The sequence below is a fragment of the Ctenopharyngodon idella genome, chromosome 3 (assembly GCF_019924925.1).
Source record: "Ctenopharyngodon idella isolate HZGC_01 chromosome 3, HZGC01, whole genome shotgun sequence".
NCBI lineage: Eukaryota > Metazoa > Chordata > Actinopteri > Cypriniformes > Xenocyprididae > Ctenopharyngodon > Ctenopharyngodon idella.
Window position 1 is genome coordinate 20,925,953 of NC_067222.1, and position 23,275 is coordinate 20,949,227.

Genomic DNA, 23,275 nt, shown 5'->3' on the forward strand with positions numbered 1-23,275 from the left:
CTGTCTCCCTCTTTCCGGCAATGACAGAGAGCCCCAGCGTGTTTCTGGAAGCGCCTCACTCCTATCGGCACATCTACAGTCTGAGAGGAATAAAGCAGCCTCTGTGCACACACACATACACTGATACAGAGCGCTGCAGTGTATGTGACCTCACACATGAAATATGGAGCGTTTTAGTCATTTTTTAAGTCTCAGATGGCTCACCGAATGAGGAGGTCAGGGGTTACGACACAAACGCCATGCAGGGTCTTCAGTTTCTCACATGAGCTTTTTCTCTTTCCTGACACTAATTTTTCTCTTTCCTTCATTCACAGATCAGCGTTTGGACCTAAACAAATTGGGGCCCAATGACAGCGATACCGTGAGGGGACAGATAGTAGGTGAGTCACAAGCTTTGCTCATTCGAGAGAATGACCTGTCAGGAATTTGGAGAGCTTCTCCATTTCCTCTCTTTGCCACATCTGACATTTATCCCATGAGTCACACCAGCGCTAGAGCTTCAAAGTTTTTCATTAATGATGGCTGAACCCACACATTTACCTTCTACGCCCTAAAAACGTCTCTTGGTTAGGGAGCAAAGAAGGAAAAACGCTCTCATTCTTCATGATTTATCGGTTTCTCTTTGATATTCCTCTGCAATTTTCTTTCATGCTCTCGAAGAGCCGCATTGTTCTTTCATCAGTAAAGAGTTTTGTGGGGTGGTGATGTATTTGTGCCCTGGGTTGCACGTCCCATGGCCACACCACAAGTTTCACATGCATCCATTCATCAGAAGATGAATGCTTTCCCATGCCTGAGAGTTTCAAACAACACTCTTATATTCCTGTATGTCTTCATGTCACATCAAGTTTTTGAGTCGCATGTGTTATGATGAGTCACGGTTGCCTGTTGATCATGAATGTGGGCAAGTAGTTATTAACTCTAAGTTACCCTAAGGCAACCTTTATACTAAACACTTTGAACAAACCCCTAACCCTAAAAATATGGTATATCTCCTCACACAGCATTTATATAAAAATATGTCAGCTAAATTGATTTTAACAGCTTTTTTTTTGTTTTGTTTTAAGTGCATGATCTTTATTTGTATTTGCCAATATTAATAACATTACCATTTTTTATAATTAGATAGATTTCAGAAAACGATCTTTATGGGAGTCTGTCAATATTACAGTTTTTTTTTTTATTATTGATAATTTATTAAAAATGCATTAACTGTATCTGACAATATGGGTTAGTTTTTTTTCTTTAATCATTTTTTATCAGATCTATATCAGTATGTCTGATAATATTACAATTTTTTTTTTTTTTTAAAAATGCAGGATCTACATAGATATCTGCCCTTCTTTTTTTTTTTGGTGTCAGCAGTGCCATCATTTTTTAAAATTACTTTTTTGAAAATGTATGATAAATTTTAAACATGATCTATATCAGTATATTCCAATATTGTATTTTTTTTATTAGGATACATTACAATAAATTAATAGGTATTATTGAAAGCAAATTATTATTGTGTATTATGTATGTAATTAAAACCATATGATTAAATCTATTAGATTATACGTTTAACCCTGATTATTTAACTCGTTTGTGTCTATTTTAACTGATGTTTTTATGTGAAGGAACTTGCAGCACACTTACTGCAGGAACAATTAAGCAAAGCGCTCAAGATCCCTATAACAATTTTCTTTTGTGGGGATTGAACCTACAACCTCTCAGTTTCCAGTTCAGTCTTTGACAACTATGCCACACCAACCCAAAATGGCAAAATGTCCATGCTACGCATGTCTTGCACTCATCTTGACATGGCTGTCACATCAGTCTCAGTCGATCCATGGCACACAAACCTTTCACAGATGGGACCCATCTAACAGCCTGTTTTTTGTGTGTTTGTGTCAACAGTTAGTCTTCAGTCCAGGGACAGGATAGGCACAGGAGGGCCAGTCGTCGACTGCAGTCGTCTGTTCGACAATGACCTGCCTGATGGGTACGTGAAATAACTCTTAAAAAAAACTCCCAAATGAGCGCTTAAATGTAAAACAATGTTTTATCTTCAGAGGATACCGAACAGCCAATGTTTTTATCCAACCCCTGCGTTTGTTCCTGCGCCATGTGCGTGTCTGTCTGTCTGTCTGTCTGTCTGTTTGTTCATCTGTATGAATGTCTCTTTGTGTTCTGTCTGCAGCTGGGAGGAGAGGAGAACTGCATCTGGCCGGATCCAGTATCTCAATCATATCACACGCAGCACCCAATGGGAGAGACCTACCAGGTGGGGTCTGGTTTACTTTGTTGTAGTCCCAGTTTACTTTTATTTTGTTTTTATTTTTTATTTTATTTTTTTTATGTAATTTATTTTTTATTTTATTTTATTTTTTTACTTTATTTGGATGTGTTTTTATTTATTTTAATTGTACTTATTTTGTTTTTATTTTATTTACTTTTGTTTTTATTTTATTTTGTATTGTAACTTATTTTTTATTTTTATTATTTTTACTTATTTTTATTTTATTTTATTAACTTTTTTATTTTATCTTTATTTTTACTTCATTTTAATTTATCTATTTTTTATTTTATAAAGTTTTATTTGTTTATTTTATTTATTTTAATGTATTTTTTATTTTTATTATATTTATTTGTTTTAACTTTTTTTTTCTAGTTTTTTAGAGATGTGAATGGTTTGCAGACTGAACTAAAGACTTGTAGGATCAAGGCATTTTGGCTTACCCAAATTAGTGTCTAGGTCACTGGGTTTGAGGTGGTCATTTTGTGTGTACTCGTGTGCCGCAGCCACACAAAAGGAAAATGTGTGTCGGCCACATCTGTCTCCTTTGCCATCTCAGACACTGACCCAAATTTATCCAGAGTACAGCTGAAAGATATAAAGCCATGTCAGGAAGCATCCCTACTTCATGAATTTTTAAGGAAACACTCAACCATAAAGACCAAGAAACATTCCAGGCAACATTCCAAGATGAAGATCTAGAAAAATGCTGGTCTGGTCCACGTTTTCCAACTGTTTTGGTCTATACAATCTACTTAGGCTTACGATTCTGTTGGGAAGCGCAGCCCAGGCCAGCAAGGCCAGGGTATGTTTCCAACAACAATGAACATGCCTCAAATAATAGAAGGTTTATACCAAAAACAGGGCCATAAGTACCCATAGTTGAAAAAACACCCATGTATTTTTTTGTTTCTACTCTACAGCCTCTGTTTTTCTAGTCTTTCCTCAAGACGTTACTGTATGCCTATAGGGATTTGGTTCAATTCAGCCACAAGCACGTTTCTGAGGTTATGTGTCGACATTGGCTGATTAGTCCTAGCGTGCAGCACGCATTACAATTCACAGCCACGGAAGCTCTTGAAACATCATTTTTGCACTGACGTTGCTTCCAAAGGCAGTTTTGAACCTCTGAAGTGTTGAAACCGAGTGGAACAGAGGGAATATTGAAACCAAGTAGAAGCTGTGTTTATGCACTACATGATTCAGCACTTTGTCCTCATTCGGTGAGCTCGTGTTGCCAGTCGCTTCACGGCTGAGCTGCTGTTGCTCTTAGATGTTCCCACTTTACAATAACAGCACTTACGGTCGACCTGGGCAGCTGGAGAAGGACAGAAATTTCACTCCCTTGTTTGGAGAGGTTGCAGGTCTGCGACTTAATCAAGTCCCTCAGCTCATCGCAGTACACCGTTCTGCCTGCCAGTGTTTGTCTACAGAGACTGCATGGCGCTGACACCGTTACATTATTCATTTAGTGTCCAAAGCAACTGTACGTTTTGTACCATAGAGATTTGAACCTCATACCAAAGGGTCACACTATTACGTGCTCCCAGTTTCCAAAACTGAATCCTATTTGTGAAGTCATGTCAAGTCACCTTTATTTATATAGCGCTTTTTACAATACAGATTGTTTCAAAGCAGCTTTACAGTGAAAACAGGACAATTATGCAACCATTATGCGACAATTTGTTTTTTTTTGTTTTTTTTTCCGGCTGTAACGCAGCTCTAGAAGGAAATAGTGTCATTTGTACTGTTTTGATATGGATCTTACCCAGAAGAGCCACCAAAGTGTTTCATGGTCCTTCTAAAAAACAACATGAACCAGCCTAAAATGGCTTGCTGGTCTTAGTTTCGACCAGTAAGTTAGATTGGATGGTTTTAAAGGGAAATTTGGATGTTTTTCAGCTGGTCATGCTGGTAGACAAGCTGGCCACCCGACTAAATCACCAACTTAGCCAGGTTCAGAGGCCATTTTTAACCAGTTTAGACCAGCAAACCAACTTTAAGCATTTTTTTTTTTTTTTTAGCTGGAAAAGTCCAAACCAGCTGGAAAGGGCCATAGGAAATGATGCTAAGACTTTATTTCACTTTCCGAAGCAACTCAGTCTGAGAAAAGTGTTTTCAAAAATATGTTTCTTCAGTAAAATATTTATGATGTTTTGCATAAATAATCACAAAAATGCTCTGCAATCTTCTGAATTCCACATTTACATTTTACTTTTACACATTTAGCACACACTGTCATTTAAAGCGACTTTGCATTCGAAGTATATGTTTTGCCTGGGATTCTGGGAATCGATCCCATGACCTTAAAGTTGCTAGTGCCGAGCTGTAGGAAAATAGAAACCGTTTTAATGTAGTATGTTGTCTCATTCTTGCTTGTTTCTTCTTTCACACACACAGGCCTGCATCCGAGTACTCGAGTCCCGGCCGGCCACTCAGCTGCCTGGTGGATGAGAACACGCCCATCATGACGCCCAACGGGGCAGCGGGCGTACCTGCGGATGACCCACGGGTGCAGGAGCGGAGGGTTCGCTCTCAGAGACACAGAAACTACATGAGCAGAACTCACCTACATACACCGCCCGACCTGCCTGAAGGATACGGTTCGTTCAAACACACGCACACATCAGTTCTTCCATTAATACTGGCCAGCTCGCAAAGGTCAAAAATACACCCTGCAACATACACTCTGAAAATGTGAGTTTTACACACACACTTGCGATGGAAATTTGTGCTGCAGCAGGAGTAATTAAAACGTCTCTTGAGCTGTAGAAAAGGAACTTGTCTGAAATATCTCCGACGTGCCGTCAGCACCAGCTGCAGGGTCAGACGGGTGACCTGGAAATCCCTCTATGTCTGTGTGCGTGTGTGTGAGTGAGTCCGTGGAGAGATTGAGAGGGCAGAGGTTATAGACACAGGTTAAATAGAGCTCTGTGTGCTTTCCTCTGCTCAAGTAGCTAAATGTGGGTCTGTGGACATGGGATACAGGTCAAGTACATGTGTGGAACAGGGACTTAAACCATCATTGAAAGACTTTGAGATGAGGCTGTGTGATAAATCGATATTTATAAAAAATCCACAAAATCACTAATAAACTTTCAAGTATTTTCCTATATTTATCCTACATCTAGGCGATTGAGTGAAGGTTAATGCGATCTTTGTGGTTTTGCGAGCGATATATCATGTTAACGTGAATTAAAAATTAATCTGCTTGTTTATATTTAGCCATTTTTTTTTATTTGTTTTCTGTGAAGCGTTTACAGTCATGGACCAGATAAGCATACGGTAAATCAAACTGAAAGTGAAAGAATGAAAGTATCACTACTGTACACACGCAAACACAAAAACAATGCTAGTATTCAACCCTCTTGTCATTTTTTTTTTCACATGATAAATGACGGATGGTGCCCCCTGGTGTTTGTTAACAGAGCAACGGACAACGCAGCAGGGCCAGGTTTACTTCCTGCACACGCAGACAGGCGTCAGCACATGGCACGACCCCAGAGTGCCCAGGTACCCCCTTTACCTTTGTGTATTTTACATCTTTAATGTTATTAAAATTATTTAACTTATCTTGTTTAACTAATATTTTATACTGAATTTGGTTGGAAACCTGCGCTTCTAAGCAAATGCATTACATGAAGTTATTTTTTTGTAACATTCAAAATATTACGGTTTAATATACAGCTGTGTTGTAGAGTGTGATTTTTGACAAATGAGATATTTGTCAAAAAATGTCTCAAAACTCAATGCTTTTGATGGTTGCAACTGGTTAGGACAGAAACTGGGAAGACATGAACTTGGAGAAACTTGGAGCTTTATGAGGGGACCGTTTAGCCTATATTTGTGTAGGCAAGGCTGCTTGTCATTCATCTGAGAGCGGAACATGATTGAAAAAAATAAATGTTGCTATGGCTTATTTTTCTAGTCTTTTCTGAGTTAACATTGAGCATTTTTGCTGCGCTGCACATTTATTGCTCTGTTAGTTTGATGATGTTTATCAGGAATCTGTAATCAACATCTCTGAAGTTTGTTTTGTCTCGTTCATTTTTACTTTCTCTTTTCGACCATTGTTTTGTCTGTTTTCTTGCTATGTTCTTGTCTTCCTCTCACTCTTACTTAAACTTCAGTCTAAGGACAATGTTACAATATATTTAAACTGTTTAAGCACTGTTTAAGTGATGGCTAGGCATTTTTTTAATTACTTTTTTGCATTGATTTTTCATCACGAACAAATTTAATTTCCTTCAAATCAAGATCATCATGGTACAATTTTTTTCAATAATGTTTTTTTATACTTTTATACTTTATACTTGTCCTTAAAAAATTCTGGGTCTGGGGTAAGGGTAAAATAAATTTTAAAAAATCTGTACATAAAAGGCATTTGAAAAGTCACAGAAATAAATGGTAAAAAGTTTCCTAGACAAGTTGAAATTATGAAAATATTTTTAATAAAAAAATCTCATGAAACCTAAAATTTCCATTTTGGGGAATCCTCCAGCTAAAGTAGACATATACTCCAAATATTATATTGTACTACGTGCATATATACGGTAATGTCCAATTGTGAACCAGTTCTCTGCATATATCATAACAATTTCTTATCTCATCAGGGACAAAACTACTTCTTTGTGTGCTAGAACTGATAAACGGTTCTCCATCTTTCTCTCCGCAGGGATCTCAGTAATGTGAATTGTGAGGAGTTGGGTCCGCTGCCTCCAGGCTGGGAGATAAGGAACACTGCAACAGGACGGGTGTACTTTGTGGACCACAACAACCGAACCACACAATTCACGGACCCGCGTCTCTCTGCTAACCTGCACCTTGTCCTAAAGTGAGTCCTTGTCGGAAAGAACCAGACACCATTTAACCTAGAAACCACTAAAGACATGAAGTAGCCCTGAAATGTGCATGACATAGTCATATTGTTGAAGTCTCACCCCGTTGTCTCACGTTTTCTCCAACAGTCCCAGTCCGAATGGCTCCCGTGGTGCCGTTGAGGCTCAGAGCAGGTAAGAAATGAATAAGAATTTCTGCAGTTGAAGCAGTTTATCGATTTTTCATCTGCATGCACGTGACCGTGCATGTGTATTTGTGTGTGTCGCGTGAGCCAGAGGAATGCGTTAATGGGGAGAGATCGAGTTTCCCTTTTCCTGTCCTGACAGATCAAAGGACGTGTCCCACATTCCGTCTTCCCACTTCGTGTTGTTCTTGCAGTAACAAGAATATTCGGTGGGGTACGGCATGCATGAATGGAATCACACAAGTTGGGGAATATCAGTTCACGTAGGATCTTGCAAATGAATCGTTGCACCTGCATAGTATCTTAACCGCAATGTGAAGCATCCACCTGTCAACTGGGATGTTTGGATTGACGTTTATCAATATGGTTTTTTCAATGGCCATTTCCAACATTTTGCAGCATTCAAAATGTCTGAAAATATTTGAAGACAGAAATTCACACTTTAAAACTTAAACCTGTTAATCAACCAAGCAAATATATGGTATGAAATAAAGACTAAAAAATAAAGATAAAAAACAAGTTAAAATTTTATGTTTAAAACAAGAAATGAAGATACAGTGAAATAGAAAGTCAAAGTTGCGAGGTATGATTATGGCTCATAAAAATTCAGCATAATCTTTTATTAACATTTATTTTTAAATGTAAGTAGTGAAGCAAATTTGATTTAGTTAGGGTTAGGTTATTAATATAGTAATATTATTTTTTTAATATATTTTGATATTTTGACCTTTTTACAAGAGCAGATGGACTAAAAAATGACTAAAAAATCCTTGATTTTTGTAAAAGAAGAAAAGAAGAAATTACAGGGGTTTTTTTTCTTTTACATATTTTACTTCTGTTTTATAGTCTTCAATACAATGCCGCTAATCATGACAAACATTGGTCTATCATTAGGTCTGTTTCGCTTTTTGACAGTAGTACAAGAGATACTTAGTCATTTGATAATCCAAATAAATCTTTGGTTGGCCACTGATACTATATAGTACAGCAAGAAACAATGTTTTTAGTTGATGTTTTCCACGTGATTATTTTCTGTTTTTGTGAAACGAGGTTGTCCACCATTCAGAGCTAAATGTACTTTAGCTTTAGGTCAGCGCACACTTAATTATTTCTATTTTACCAAAATCTAAACTCTGAACGAGCTATGAATGTAAAGCAGATAATAGAGCAACAAATAGTACAAGTGTGCAATTTACCACAGCTTTAAATAATTATGCACTAAACAAAACCACAATATTATCATATCATTACCTAGATTTTGATTTAATATTGTATCGCCATGTTTGCATACCAGACATCAGTCCAAACAGATCATTTGCATTAAGACGTCATCCCTCAAAGCAAACTAACTGTCAAAGCGAGTCAGTGTAAACGTTCCTGGCGCTGCAGTGGTCTCACTTTTGGAAAGGGCATCAGATAGATTATGTGGATATCTGTCGAAACATCTGCCTTATATCAGTGAAGAAATTCTCACCTCGCTGTCATCTGGCAAAAATCTTCTCTGCTGTGTGCTTTCCTCTCAGCCTTGATGGCTTTATGATCTCACGATCAAGTGCGTGATGGGAGCTTCAGGCGGGTGGGTGATTCTCATGGCTGTGCGTGAGTGCATGCTTGAGCTGCTGTTGTCTTTTGATGGATCCACCCTCATGATCCACATCCAGCATTTCAAGGGCCACTAATGGATTATTGTCAAAAAAGTGTTTGTTATTCAAAAATATATTCAATTCTTACAGATAGTAGCTTTAATCTTATTTAATGAAGTTTTTTAAATAAAATTAATTTACTTTTTTTTTTTTTTTGTTGTCCTTAGTTAAAAAAGTGATTATAAGGTAATAAATTACCAAATATTGTAATCATTATCAGAGATTATAATGACAAAAAAGGCAGAATTTCTTGTAAAAAAAAATATTAAATTAAAAAAATACATATATAAGTAATGTGGCACAATCTCTTATCTTTATTATTATTATTATTATTATAAATATTTAAAAATATTAATATTTAATTGAAAAACCTTTATACACCAACTGAAAGTTTTTTTTAAATATTAGATATTTTGCCTTTTTCACCCAGTCAAATGGAGTAACCCTAAGAAAACTACATAATATTCATGGCTAAAAAAGATAATTGTAAAAAAAAAGAAAAAAAAAAAAAAAGAAAGAAATTTAATTAAAATTTACCTTCCAACATATGCTTTAAAATTAAAAAAAAAAAAAGAAAAGAAAAGAAAAGAAAAAGCATTGAAATTAACGATTAATAGAGTTTATATATGGAAGTTTATATATGGAAAATATTTATTACTTGTTTTTTTGTTGTTGTTGTTTTGTATAGCCACTACAAATTTTGATGAAAATGGCATCAATATGATTACAAAGATTACATTTCTAAGAACTCCTTTACATCTTCTCATTATTTGTCATTGACCCATGAATCAGTAGCTGGGTTTCCATCCAAAGGTGAAGCAAATCTTTTCAAAGTTCGCAAAAAAACAAAGAAAAACGAATGCAAATAAGGTGCGTTTCCATCGAGTTGTTTGAGCGGATGACGGTGGTATGGTAACCTTGTAACCCACAGTAAATAAAACACTGTGACCGAGCGTTTGTGAAAGCTTCGCCTAAACACTTATGAATAAGAAAACAATAAACGAGAGCCGTCTGAACTCTTCTCGACTTTACTAAGCATCACACACATGTGAGAGGACAACCCCGAAAAACATTCCAGTACAAAAGTGCACATGACTCTTGTCTTTCTACGGCAAGCACCAAAGGGAATATGCACTGCGCACACACATATACAACAAGTTCCAGTACATCCAGAATTAATGCATCATAACAGAATCAAACATAAATGTATAACATGTCTGTTACAACACCATCAGCGGAAACAGATGGTTAGTCTGTTTAATGTTCGCTAGGTCAGAATTTATTCGGCAAATGTGTTTCCATCTCCCATTATTCACATTAACACACTGTCGCACAAGTTAAAAACCACCTCCAGCGAGCATGTAAACTTTTTTGCGAATTAAGGGATTTTTTTTTTTTTTTTTTTTTTTTTTTCTCGAAATTGGGCATTTCCATCACTTGTTTCTGATGTGATACTTCAAAATGCACATAAAAACAGGGTGATGGAAACAGCTATTTTTGCTTGTATATTATAATGAACATCAGGCTGTTTATACAAAGTAGCAGTAAGAACTGATCTAGGCTGTTTACACATTGATTCAGATTGACACCTAATTTTAGATCGGTTAAAGGGTTATTTCACCCAAAAATGAAATTTCTATCATTAATTACTCACCCTCATGTCATTCCAAACCACCTATGTGTGGTTCAGAAACCTCTCGGATTTCATCCTCTTCGAAACACAAATTAAGATATTTTTGATGAAATCGAGGGTTTCTGAACCACACATAGGCATCAACGTCATTGCAGCTTTCAAGGCCCAGAAAGGTAGTAAAGACATCGTTAAAATAGTCAACGTGACTGCAGACATAGACAGTGCAGTGCTTCAGGGTTCTACGTCAGAATGCCGACTCATTATTGGCCGGCTCCTGCGTCAACATCACATGCATGCTTCGTGTGTTGCTCACATGTACGGCGTCGGCCAATAATGAGTCGGCGTTCTGACGTAGAACCTGGAAGCACTGCGCTGTCTGTACAATGTAAACAGCATAGGAGAATGACAGGAAAGAGAAGAAATAGTTGAATAAAGTCGTTATTTTTTTCTTTTTGCGCACAAAAAGTATTCTCGTCACTTCATAACATTAAGGATTAACAACTGCAGTCATGTCGACTATTTTAACAGTTTTACTACCTTTCTGGACCTCAAAAGGTGCAATGACGTTACTGCCTATGTGTGGTTCAGAAATCTCTCGGATTTCATCAAAAATATCTTAATTTGTGTTCTGAAGATGAATGAAGGTTTTACAGGTGTGGAACGACATGAGGGTGAGTAATAAATGACTGAATTTTCATTTTTGGGTGAACTAACCCTTTAAGTGCTGTAAATGCAGGATGAAGCTGGAAAACTGTAGGCAAAGAGAAGTGAGTTTCTGTGTGTCAAGGAAAAAGAATGGGAGGAAGGGAATATTTGAGGAATGTGGGTCACGTGCAGACGGAGAACGAGCGCAAAGATCATGGTGTCACATGGATAAATGAGTCTGAGAGTGTCTGTGAAGTGTGTATGGAGTGATATGTGAAGTGAGCGTGTGTTTTCATATTAAGGAATGTGTCGTTTATGGATGAATGTTTGCACACTTCACTTCGTTTGTATTTTTGGGTGCTACATATGAACACACCTCTGCCCTCTCACTCCATTTTTATTCGACAAGCACTGAAGTTTGTGAAGTCAGTTATGCTCAAGCATCATTTGTTTGCCGATGCCTCATCGATTGACATTCGGTATTCTAATACATTTAAACATTTTAAGTGTCATCAAGTGTTCAAAAGTGTCCAAATACTTGGAGCCAACTGTGTATTCAGCATTATATCAGTTCAGAACCATGTTGGAGCATGTGAAATGAACTTGTGTCCTCATTTCCTGTATTTAGAAGCTCGTTTTGTGTGGCGCTGGCGCGACATACCTGTGAGTTGGCACTAAAAGGGCGACGCTGCTCTGGCATCAAGGGTGAAGATGGGGTCAGACATCAGTGTTTATGCATGCGTGCTGACAGAATGTTTCATCTCTATTTATTCTCCCCGTTTCGCTTTTCCCCTCGCTCTTTCTCTGCAGTCGTCCCGGACAGCTGAAGGAGCAGGCCCAGTCTGTCATGTCTCCCGGAAATCTCCCAGAGGACCCCGAATGTCTCACGGTGCCGAAGTACAAGCGAGATCTGGTGCAGAAACTGAAGATCTTGAGACAGGAGCTGTCCCAGCAGCAGCCTCAGGCGGGACACTGCCGCATCGAGGTCTCGCGTGAGGAGATCTTTGAGGTGAGACTCTAAACTCAACACTGATGAATGGATTAAGGAAGATACAGCATCAAATAATCAGGAAATTCTGCAGGAAATATATTTGCAAACATTAAACACAGCTTATAATTAGGACTTGGTTATATTTCTGCCTTTTGACAATATTTAAGATGTATCTATATACTACCATTCAAAGGTTTGGGGTCAGTAAGATTTTCTTCTTTTTTTGAAAGAAAGCAATACTTTTTTTCAGCAAGAATGCATTACATTGATCAAAAGCCTTGGTGAGCATGAGACTTCTTTAAAAAACATTTAAAAATCTTACCGACCCCAAATTTTAGGATGGTAGTGTTGATATTTATGTATTTATGAGGGGGGCTTTTTAATCAGAGGAACAATCAGATCACTTAAACAATCAACAATTGTAGCTACATAGATTCAAAATGTTTAATTTTGGAACTAGAACAATCTAGTTAAAAATAACTATTTTTCACACTAGAAAGAATATTAAATAATATTTGTTTATATGCACCAATCTAACCAAACATAGTAAAAATAGCAATATTTGCCTACAAACATATTACTAAAACATTTTAATATATGATCAATATCATGTAGAGACTTCTGTGAACATTTTGGTGGCGATGCAAATGAATCATTGAATCAGAGTTTTGAATCAGTTCACTGAAACAGTTTGATTCATAGAAATGAATCGAACTCACCAGCTGTACTGCTGTTGTAGCGAATGGTTCAAATCAGAGACGCTATTAAAAATTTGCACATCAGTATTTTTGGCTATTCTTGTAAAAAAAATATCTCTATATTATTAAAACAAAATACATTTACTCACTAAGAAAAAATTACATCAAGCATTTTTCTTAGAGTAATCTATGAAAAATTAAATTAAGTTTTTTTTTGTTTGTTTGTTTTTTGTCCCATTGGCAAATTAAAAATGTGAAAAAAGCATAAACCTCCATAAATTTCATTAAATTCATCTTGTCATTTTGCTTCTCAAGTATTTAGATGGTTTTTTTTACTGTAAAACAAGGCTAAAATACTGGAAAATAAAATGGTTTAATACTTATTTATACTCAAGTTCAAATCAGCCTCATGATGTTTTACACCGTCCTGTTTCTGCCTCTTTTCACCATCATTTTTATTCTCTCTACTGCATGTCTATGCAATAGAAAGTTGAGTGGCCAAAGCAAATAAAACAAACACATTTCTCCATTTCTTTGGGCTTTTTTTTATTGTTTTTTGTGTCTATGTGTGTTTTTGTTTGTTTTGTTTTGGGTTTTTTTTTTTTTTTTTTTTGCATACCCCGCAACCTCTCAACCAATCACAAAGCAGCAGAATCCAGGTTCACGTTGACTCAGTTGTCAGCTCTGAGATGTGTCGTCAGCAAGCAGGCAGATGGGATCTCTGTTGTCGTTTCGAGGGTGTTAGTTGCACCAGTAACACCTGTCAGACTGAACCAGCCTTTAATAGCAGTTACAAAGCCCGAAGGCCAGGTTAACCTTTACCGTAAAGGCCTTTGAGCTCTGCTGGATGTTACCCTCAAATCAATTTGTGTGTGGAAAAAGCCATAATGCATCAGACATGATGTTAAACTTCATTAGCATTTAGCAAACACCCTGCTGAGTTCAGCTAATGCGTGTGACATGTACTTCACACGCTTCTGAGCCTCATCTCAGGCCTGTTGGAAAAACATTTATCCCCCCCTCGCTCAGCTTGAAGTGATTTTTGGTCTGTTTGGTCATCTGCTTTGGGGTGTTTAAGGGTGTTGAGCTGGATACGCACAAGCATTTCTGCATGCTGCATTCCAACATGCTGCACTCTTTTTTTTTTTTTTTTTTTATGTATTGTGTTTTCTGTTCTTGGGCATATACCAGAGTTATTATAGTTAACTAAACTGTTTTTGCTTGAAATAAAATAAACATTAACTGAAATAAAATAGTTAAAAAATGTGTTAAACTTATTCTATTTCAGCTAATTGCCAAGGAATCATTTCTCATTTAGTTTAATTTGATGTACTAATGAAACTAAAACTGAAATAAAAATGAATAACACTATTTAGACCAATTAAAACAACAATAACTAATAAAAATGACAACAATACCCAACAAAAACTTTAACTAAAAACCTAAAAAAAATCAAACTATGAATAAAATCTATAATACTATCTCTGATACTAAAATAACACCAGCATATACTCAAAAACATTTTTTTATTTATGACCCATGACAGTTATGTGAAGCAAAAGAAATTAGTATTTTCTAAGCCCTTAGTGTGAACTTTCCGTATCAATCCATGTATGACCATACAGATGACCGGTGCAACGTTATATTCTTATGTATAATGCAGTTGTGAAAGATTTGTGACCTTTCTGTAACCATTCATAAATTTAATCTCTGTGTCTCTGCTATTTCCTCAGGAATCATACCGGCAAGTGATGAAGATGAGGCCGAAGGACCTGTGGAAGAGGTTGATGGTCAAGTTCAGAGGAGAGGAAGGTCTCGACTATGGTGGAGTCGCTAGGTATGAGTTTGATACTGAGCAAAAAACATTCAAGCTTAAATATTCACTATGTAACTTTTGTCCCTCTAGTGGTTAAAAAAAAAAGCATTTTGCAGAAGAACATTGTTTTAGTGTGACTGTGCAGATGTATATGACCCTTCACAATGAACTCTACATATGGCAATTTATCTATTCAATAAAATATTTTACTCGCCTGTTAAGTCATAAAAACACCATCTCCATGTCCCTATTAAAACATTTAAAAACCATCCAGCCATGTCTGAAATATAAACACTTATAATAGACTTACCAGAGTGAATCAGGGTGAGACAAAAACACATTTTGGAAGAAGGATTGATTATGTATTGACTCATTATTTATTTATTTTTTTAAATTTAAACCTGTTACACTTTCCACAATCCAATCAAGTCCAGATGGATAAAATCAACTCTCCCAGCATACATTTTTGAGTGGCACCCTGTTCAACTAATACATACACTACCAGTCAAAAGTTTGGAAACATTACTATTTTTAATGTTTTTGAACGAAGTCTCTTACGCTCATTAAGGCTGCATTTATTTCATAATAAATACAGAAAAAACAATAATATTGTGAAATATTATTACAATTTAAAATTATGGTTTTCTATTTTAATATACTTTAAAATATAATTTATTTCTGTGATGCAAAGCTGAATTTTCAGCATCATTACTCCAGTCTTCAGTGTCACATGATCCTTCAGCAATCATTGTAATATGCTGATTTATTATCAATGTTGGAAACAGTTGTGCTGCTTAATATTATTTTATAACCTGTGTTACTTTTTCAGGATTCTTTGATGAATAAAAAGTGAAAAAAATATCAGCATTTATTTAAAATAGAAATCTTTTGTAACAATATACACTACCGTTCAAAGGTTTGGGGTCAGTAATTTTTTTTCTTTTTTTTTTTAAAGAAATTAATACTTTTATTCAGCACGGATGTGTTAAATTGATAAAAAGTGATAGTAAATTTTTATATTGTTAGAAAAGATTTATATTTTGAATAAATGCTGTTCTTTTTAACCTTTTATTTATCAATGAATCCTGAAAAAAGTATCACAGGTTCCAAAAAAACATTAAGCAACACAACTGTTTTCAACATTGATAATAACTGAGTATCAAATCAGCATATTAGAATGATTTCTGAAGGATCATGTGACACTGAAGACTGGAGTAATGATGCTGAAAATTCAGCTTTGCATCACAGAAATAAATTATATTTTAAAGTATATTAAAATAGAAAAGCATTATTTTAAATTGTAATAATATTTCACAATATTATTGTTTTTTCTGTATTTATTATGAAGTAAATGCAGCCTTAATGAGCATAAGAGACTTCGTTCAAAAACATTAAAAATAGTAATGTTTTCAAACCTTTGACTGGTAGTGTATACCACAGTATGGCAGTAAAATGGGTTATGAATGCAGTTTCCTGCTGACTTTTAAAGCTGGTGTGTCCATCTAGTGGTAGAGTTTGAGTATAACAGTGTTACAGTGGGCCATGTCTGTTAGTAGTTTGTGCCAATATGTGTGTTTATGTCATAGGGAGTGGTTATACTTGCTGTCGCACGAGATGTTAAATCCATACTATGGACTGTTCCAGTATTCACGAGACGACATCTACACGCTACAGATTAACCCGGACTCTGCCGTTAATCCGGTGAGTGGACCTGGAGCTGAAGCAGATATTCATTAAATGCAAGCACTTTACAAAAACCTCACCTTTTATGTTTTTTTAATTTTATTTTATTTTTTGTATTTTTTTAGGAGCATTTGTCCTATTTCCACTTTGTGGGGAGGATTATGGGAATGGCTGTTTTCCATGGCCACTATATAGACGGAGGCTTCACTCTGCCTTTCTACAAGCAGTTGCTTGGGAAACCCATCACTCTGGATGACATGGAGTCAGTGGATCCAGATCTCCACAACAGCCTTGTTTGGATCCTGTCAGTGTGCTTTATACATCCATACGTACAATATACACTCAAAAATTAACTGTAATATAATTATTACTCTGTCTGTATTTTCAACAAAAGAGGGCCTGGAATGATGCATGATAAAAAAAAAAAAATGTCTATGCTTCGTAATAATAATATTAAGAAAATATAATTATAATGTATTGTTATAATTATATTATAACATTATTATATAATAGTATAATTTTTTATATATATATATATATATATATAGTATAATATATATAATAGTATAAAGTGTAGATGTATTGATAGTTGAGAAAAAACAAACATTTTATAAAATTTTATTTATATTAATGTGTAAATAAAACTGTATTTATTGTATATAAAATATAACTGATCATTTTGATCACCACTTTTAATCACATTTTGTCTTCATTATATCACTCAATTTAGTCCTGAGATGTGAAGTTTCATGTAATCTTTCAATTAATATTAAAATGAATTAACTGGATAAATAAATTATGCAAAAAATAAATAAATAAATGAAAAAAATATATATATAATAAACTGACAATTTTATTATATAATTTTTTTATGTTGCATAATTTATTTATCCAATTAATTAAAATGTTTGTGTTTTTGCCGTTGAAACCATATATATATATATATGTATATGTATGGTTTCAACGGCAACAACATAAACGTTTTGTGGCCCAAACTTAACTTCCGGTAGACTTCCACAAAGAATCAATAACAACAGAGTCAGATTATTTCTGATAACAAGCAAAATAAATGCCAGGTAAATTACATTAGCTAGCCAGTTAAAACTATGTCTAGCCAGTATTATTTTGGGTTACCAGTAGAAGAAAAGAACCGTTACTTGGCCAAACTTAAATGTGACAAATTTACTACCAGACCCGTTCAACAAACACAGACTACACAGTTAACTTCGGGCCAGGCGCGTAACTGTGGAAAACATCTATAATGCATACATAATTAATAGAATAATAGTTAACCTTTTTTTCTTCTCTGTGTGTATTTAGAGATAATGACATCACGGGGGTGTTGGACCACACATTCTGCGTAGAACACAATGCATACGGAGAGATCATTCAGCATGAGCTGAAACCCAACGGCAAGAGCATCCCCGTCACCCAGGACACCAAGAAGGAGTATGTGAGGTGAGCGTGGGGTTGAGCTGTCTTTCAACACCTTCCTCCTCCCGTTCTAATGTGTCTCTACAGAGTTGTAATGTCTCGTGCCTGTTTTTGCACAGGCTGTATGTGAACTGGCGGTTCCTGAGGGGCATCGAAGCTCAGTTCCTGGCCCTGCAGAAAGGGTTTAATGAGGTCATCCCACAACACCTACTCAAGGCGTTTGATGAGAAAGAGTTGGAGGTATGAAAACATCAGTCCTTTGTAATTGCCATTGCCAACCATAACAGTGAGCAGGGTTCAACTGTTTCTCTTGCTTTCAGCTTATTGTGTGTGGACTGGGGAAGATCGATATCAACGACTGGAAGTCAAACACCCGTCTGAAGCACTGCACGCCTGACAGTAACATCGTGAAGTGGTTCTGGCGGGCCGTGGAGTCGTACGATGAGGAGCGGAGAGCCAGACTGCTGCAGTTTGTCACCGGCTCCTCCAGAGTCCCGCTGCAAGGATTCAAAGCCCTGCAAGGTACCTGAGGTCACCAGTTTCTCATTCAGGATCTGGAAAAGAAGCTCAGACTTGTGTACAGTTACATCAATTTGATACATATAACATTGGCTAATCTATTTTATTATGTATAGATAGATAGATAGATAGATAGTTTCTTTCTTACTTGAAATCATACATATATGTTTGTACTAAAACGCTGTATGATCAGGTGCTGCTGGACCACGTCTCTTCACCATTCACCAGATTGACGCCAGCACCAACAACCTGCCCAAAGCACACACTTGGTAAGCACATTTCTATAAACAAGTGGTCAAACAATATTGGTTTTTCAAAGGACAATGGCAATATTTAGAGAGCAGTGACACATATACAAAATTTGTATTATCATTTTATGTTTTTTTATTTTCTTTTTATTAAATTGTAGAAATATTTAAAGTATTATACACTACCATTCAAACATTTGTGGTCAGTAAGATGTGACCACTGTGACATCACAGGAATAAATTACATTTTAAATGTGAAGAGTTCAGATGCAAAAGCTGCTAAACACCACCTCTGTCAAAAATGAGTTAATGATATTGAGCGAATGCTTTCCGCACATAGTATACGTTCATCAAATACTTTCGCTTCAAATCCGCTAATTTCCCAGCATCAGCCCATTCAGAAACACCGGTTTGTTGGCAAAAACCACTAAACGCCACTTCCCTTTGTCAGCAAAAGCCACTGAGTCCACAGAGGAACCAATCGGAAGTTGCAAATCGAATCATATGATTTCAAGATGAATGGCGGTGTGCGTATGAGCCAGCTTTCGATTGCCGAGCTGCAAGTTTTTATCATGTTTTGTCTATCGTTACAGTGGCAATGACAGGATTTCGCAAGAAGCAAGTAAACACAACAGTGTTCTTTGTGCTGCTGTAAAACTGACAGAAACAGATGTTTTACTATGTCTTGTTGTCCACAGAGGTGGACTTAGAGGTTTTTGCGAAAAAGCACACATGGACTTAGCTGATTTTGCAGCAAAAGACAGTCAAATTTGTTAAATACCAATGAATTGACTAAAGTGACATTTTTGAAAATAAGGCATTTCAATAACTGACTAATAACCTTTTCATTGCCATTAAAGTGAAATTACTGAACCTAAACATAGGAGCCTGGTAAAAAATGCTCATTTAAAAGAAAACACGTCAGACAGAGGTTTTTGCATCTGAACTCTTCATGTATTAATATAGAAAACTGTTATTTTAAATTGTAATTATATTTCACAATATTACTGTTTTTACTGTATTTTTGATCAAATTAATGTTGCCTTGGTGAGAATAAGAGGCTTCTTTCAAAAACATTAAAAAATCTTACAGACCACAAACTTTTGAAATGGTAGTGTATAAATATAAAAAATATTTTAAAACAGAAATGAACATAGCTGTCCGTAAATTTTGAAGCCGATGCATGGAAGAGCTAAAACTTGTGTTAAATGGATTCACCTGATACAATAATCTCAAATGTCAAGTACTAAACAGTATATAAATCGGTCATTAGTACAAACTACTAACATTTTCTGCACTCTAATTCACCAATTTGTTTCTTTTCAACTTCGCCTCAGCTTCAACCGTATTGACATTCCTCCATACGAGAGCTACGATAAACTCTACGACAAACTGCTGACGGCCATCGAGGAGACCTGCGGCTTCGCTGTGGAATGATCGTCTGCGGCTGGCGCTCGCAGAGGAACCTTTCTCCAGGCGGGACAGACCTGTCAGTCAGCCGACAGACGTGTGGGCCTCACGGGGAAGCTCAGACGGAAGGGCTGAGGAAGGGTGGATTATACCGCAGCACTCAACGCCTGATGCTGCTATACAGATCTTTCTGCATTATTTGAAAAGAAGAGAAGAAAACAGTGGATCTTTTCAGCTGCTAGTAACTCTTTTACTCACTATTTTGGAACCTCCTCTTCCTTTTTTTTTTTTTTTTTTTTTTTTTATAACTCCATACTTTGATTTTTAGCATTAAGACAACATATTAACAGTATTTCATGTAGCATTTTCACAGACTAGACTTTAGGAGAGGCCGAACTTTAGCGGGGCACGCAGAACAAAAGCGTTCCGGCATAAGCTAACGTAGAAGCACTACTGTCCTAACCGAAGACGAGACGAGAGGAAGATGCCAATGTCAACAAAAATACTGCAAAGTTGGTCATTTGGGACTTGAAACTTTTCTTGTTGCACAGGGTGCTGATCTTCGGCTCGCTTGGACTTTAGCAAGCCGCGAGATGACTTTCCTTTCGATCAGGGAACTGGGCTCCGCTGGCCTCTTTTGGGCTGCCCTACACCGGACACCATTTTGACTACCTGTGCTTCATTCCCGGAGACTGGTGTCATACGCAGTCCGACTCATAAGCTTGATGAAAGTGAACGAACGAATACATGAATTCTTAGGTAGGTAGGTAGGTAGTCTAGCTTTATTTTTATACAGTGTGAGAGGACAAGGTGAAAAAAATAAAATTATACAGATATAATATATTGGCATCGTTGTAGGAACCGTTGCCGATGTTTCCAGAGCAAAAAATGAAGTTTTAAAAAAGGATGTGCCCATTGAAAAAGGCTTCAGTGAGGTTGGCATTGGCTTGCTTTGAATGTCTGACAAATTCCATCTTTTTTGTTTGTTCGTTTTTTTTAAAGAATACGACAAATTGTGAAGAAAAACATTTTAATATGCATTATTGGTGTCAACTTTTTTTGGTAATGGAATTCTAATTTGTCTCAGATGTCAACTGAACCCTTTAAAAGATTTAAATATGGTGAATATATATGAGCATGTTAATGAGATGTGAAATGTCTTCCATTTCATACCTTCTCATTTGTTTTGGGCTGTTTTGTTTTTGTTTTTGTTTTTTTTGTTTTCATAAAAGAAGTAAATGCAATTGTTTACCCCTCATGGAAATCAAGGGAGAGGAGTGTCTATATCACTTGTTATTTTTGTGATTTATTATTAACCCATTGTAGTACCAATTTACTGAACTTTTTACCATGCAAAAATGTCACTGGCCTTCAGTGAGCGTTACAGACGAACTGCAAGGAGGATCGCTGTACTAAGAACAAGAAACAATTCTATCTTTATAGGAATACATCAGCTTTAGGTGTAAATCTAGCAGAAAACAACAAAAGCATGTCTAATGTGCTCTTTGTAAGCCTCCGAAATGCACAGCTTGAAAACCTGTTTCTTCAGGATTATTAAAAGAAACTGCATAAATAAACAAATGCAGTTTTTTATATATATATATATATATATAAATATATATATATTGTTGAATGTTTCTGAGATGCTGCCTGTCTATAGCAATCCTCTATGACCATGGACTGTTGTTAAGAGTTTGCATACGCTGAAAATGAGCTATACATCTTTTGTTACTTTTTTTTTTTTTTTATAAATTTGAGTGTGAAAGAAGGTGAAAAAAAATAATAAAAAAGCCTCTGGATGGATCAGTTAAATATTCTGAGATGGTGCTTTGTATAGATATACAATATTGTTCATATATGTGGGTCACTGACTGTCATTTATCTTTTAATTTAATTAGATTTGAAAGAAAAAAAAACATTTTGCACACACACTATATAATGGCTGTATATAATAGGCAAAAAAATCTATTTACCAAACTCTTTATGGACTGAATGATTATATATTTCATTTAAATCTGGTGCACACACAAAGATCTCTTCGTTTTCTCTTTTTTTTTAATCTTTTTATTATTATTATTATTATTATTATTATTGTATAGTTAAATAGGCCTCCATATGGACTGGATGCCCTGTTGACTTTAAGAGGGTCGTTCCTTTATAGCATGATTTACTAGCAACACTTTTAACTTTCATAGCTGACCGGTGCAATTTGCTAAATGTAACACATACTATCATTTTTTTGTAAGAGTGTTTTATTTTTGTGTGTAATTAGATCTGATTAAACTTGCCTTCCTGATGGGATCACTGTGGCCGCCTGGTTCTGTATGACTGTGTCCAAATAATGCAAAAAACAATTCTTTAATTATTCCTTAATTGAAACAATCATTTAAGTAATTGAGTTAAAGAGAGCAGAATCTCTAGGTGACCATTGGGATTCTGTGTTAAAAGGGGTTACATCCTTGATGCATAGTTTATTTACCTTATTTTAACTGCAATAAGAATGATTGCAAATACTAAAGTCTTAGGTTTAGTAGTGTGGCAAAAGAGTATCAGAGTGCTTCACAATCTTTTTGTGACACCAAAGTGGGCTGTTCATCTTGGAACAAAGGGGCTGATGCCCCTATTAGAATAAGAAAGAAATTGTTCTCCATCTTGAAAAGCAGGGAGAGGTGTAAATATTCCAATTTTAGCAAGTATTCTAGGTGTCAAGACTTGATTTGTCAAGTCTAGTCAGACTTAACTTTTTGGCCCGGTTTCACAGACAGGGCTTAGCCTAAGTCAGGATTAGGCCTTAGTTCAATTAGGATATTTAAGTAGCTTTTATAAACGTACACTAGAAAAAAACATTACTGGTGTGCATCTTGAGACAAAACAATGGCACTGACATATTTTAAGATCTGTCAGTACAAGTTGATTTCAGTTAAAACAGCTCAAACATGCATTTTAGTCTAGGACTAGCCTCGTCTGTGAAACTGGGGGTTTACCTTTTACACAAAGTAATGTAACCCAAAATGAGAGCATTGCCAATATTGTGCTTGTTTACTACATAGAATTGTACTTTTATTACTAATCACAAGTTTGACCACACCTACTTTTTTCACATTTTATCATAGTTAAATCATCAGAGCTATGAAATAACACAAATGAACACACATTTGTGAATATATGTGTAAAAACCATATTCAGTATATTTCATTCTCTCATAACAACTATATATAACAGTATAAAATGAACATACATAGACCCAATTTATA

General features: G+C 35.9%; 1 protein-coding gene across 1 annotated transcript in view; it reads left to right on the forward strand.

Moving 5' to 3' along the window:
• The window catches only part of smurf2 (SMAD specific E3 ubiquitin protein ligase 2), a 58,505-nt gene extending 36,183 nt beyond the window's left edge, over window positions 1–22,322 (forward strand). Inside the window, exons 5-20 of the mRNA XM_051885040.1 lie at window positions 315–380; window positions 1,900–1,984; window positions 2,183–2,266; window positions 4,679–4,881; window positions 5,707–5,791; window positions 6,954–7,112; window positions 7,246–7,290; window positions 12,033–12,231; window positions 14,645–14,748; window positions 16,314–16,428; window positions 16,536–16,714; window positions 17,731–17,868; window positions 17,964–18,084; window positions 18,165–18,366; window positions 18,557–18,632; window positions 19,949–22,322. Coding sequence (XP_051741000.1) covers window positions 315–380; window positions 1,900–1,984; window positions 2,183–2,266; window positions 4,679–4,881; window positions 5,707–5,791; window positions 6,954–7,112; window positions 7,246–7,290; window positions 12,033–12,231; window positions 14,645–14,748; window positions 16,314–16,428; window positions 16,536–16,714; window positions 17,731–17,868; window positions 17,964–18,084; window positions 18,165–18,366; window positions 18,557–18,632; window positions 19,949–20,048 — 1,961 coding nt within the window. The 3' untranslated portion in view covers window positions 20,049–22,322. The remainder of the gene's footprint in view (window positions 1–314; window positions 381–1,899; window positions 1,985–2,182; window positions 2,267–4,678; window positions 4,882–5,706; window positions 5,792–6,953; window positions 7,113–7,245; window positions 7,291–12,032; window positions 12,232–14,644; window positions 14,749–16,313; window positions 16,429–16,535; window positions 16,715–17,730; window positions 17,869–17,963; window positions 18,085–18,164; window positions 18,367–18,556; window positions 18,633–19,948) is intronic.
• Window positions 22,323–23,275: the final 953 nt, after the last annotated feature.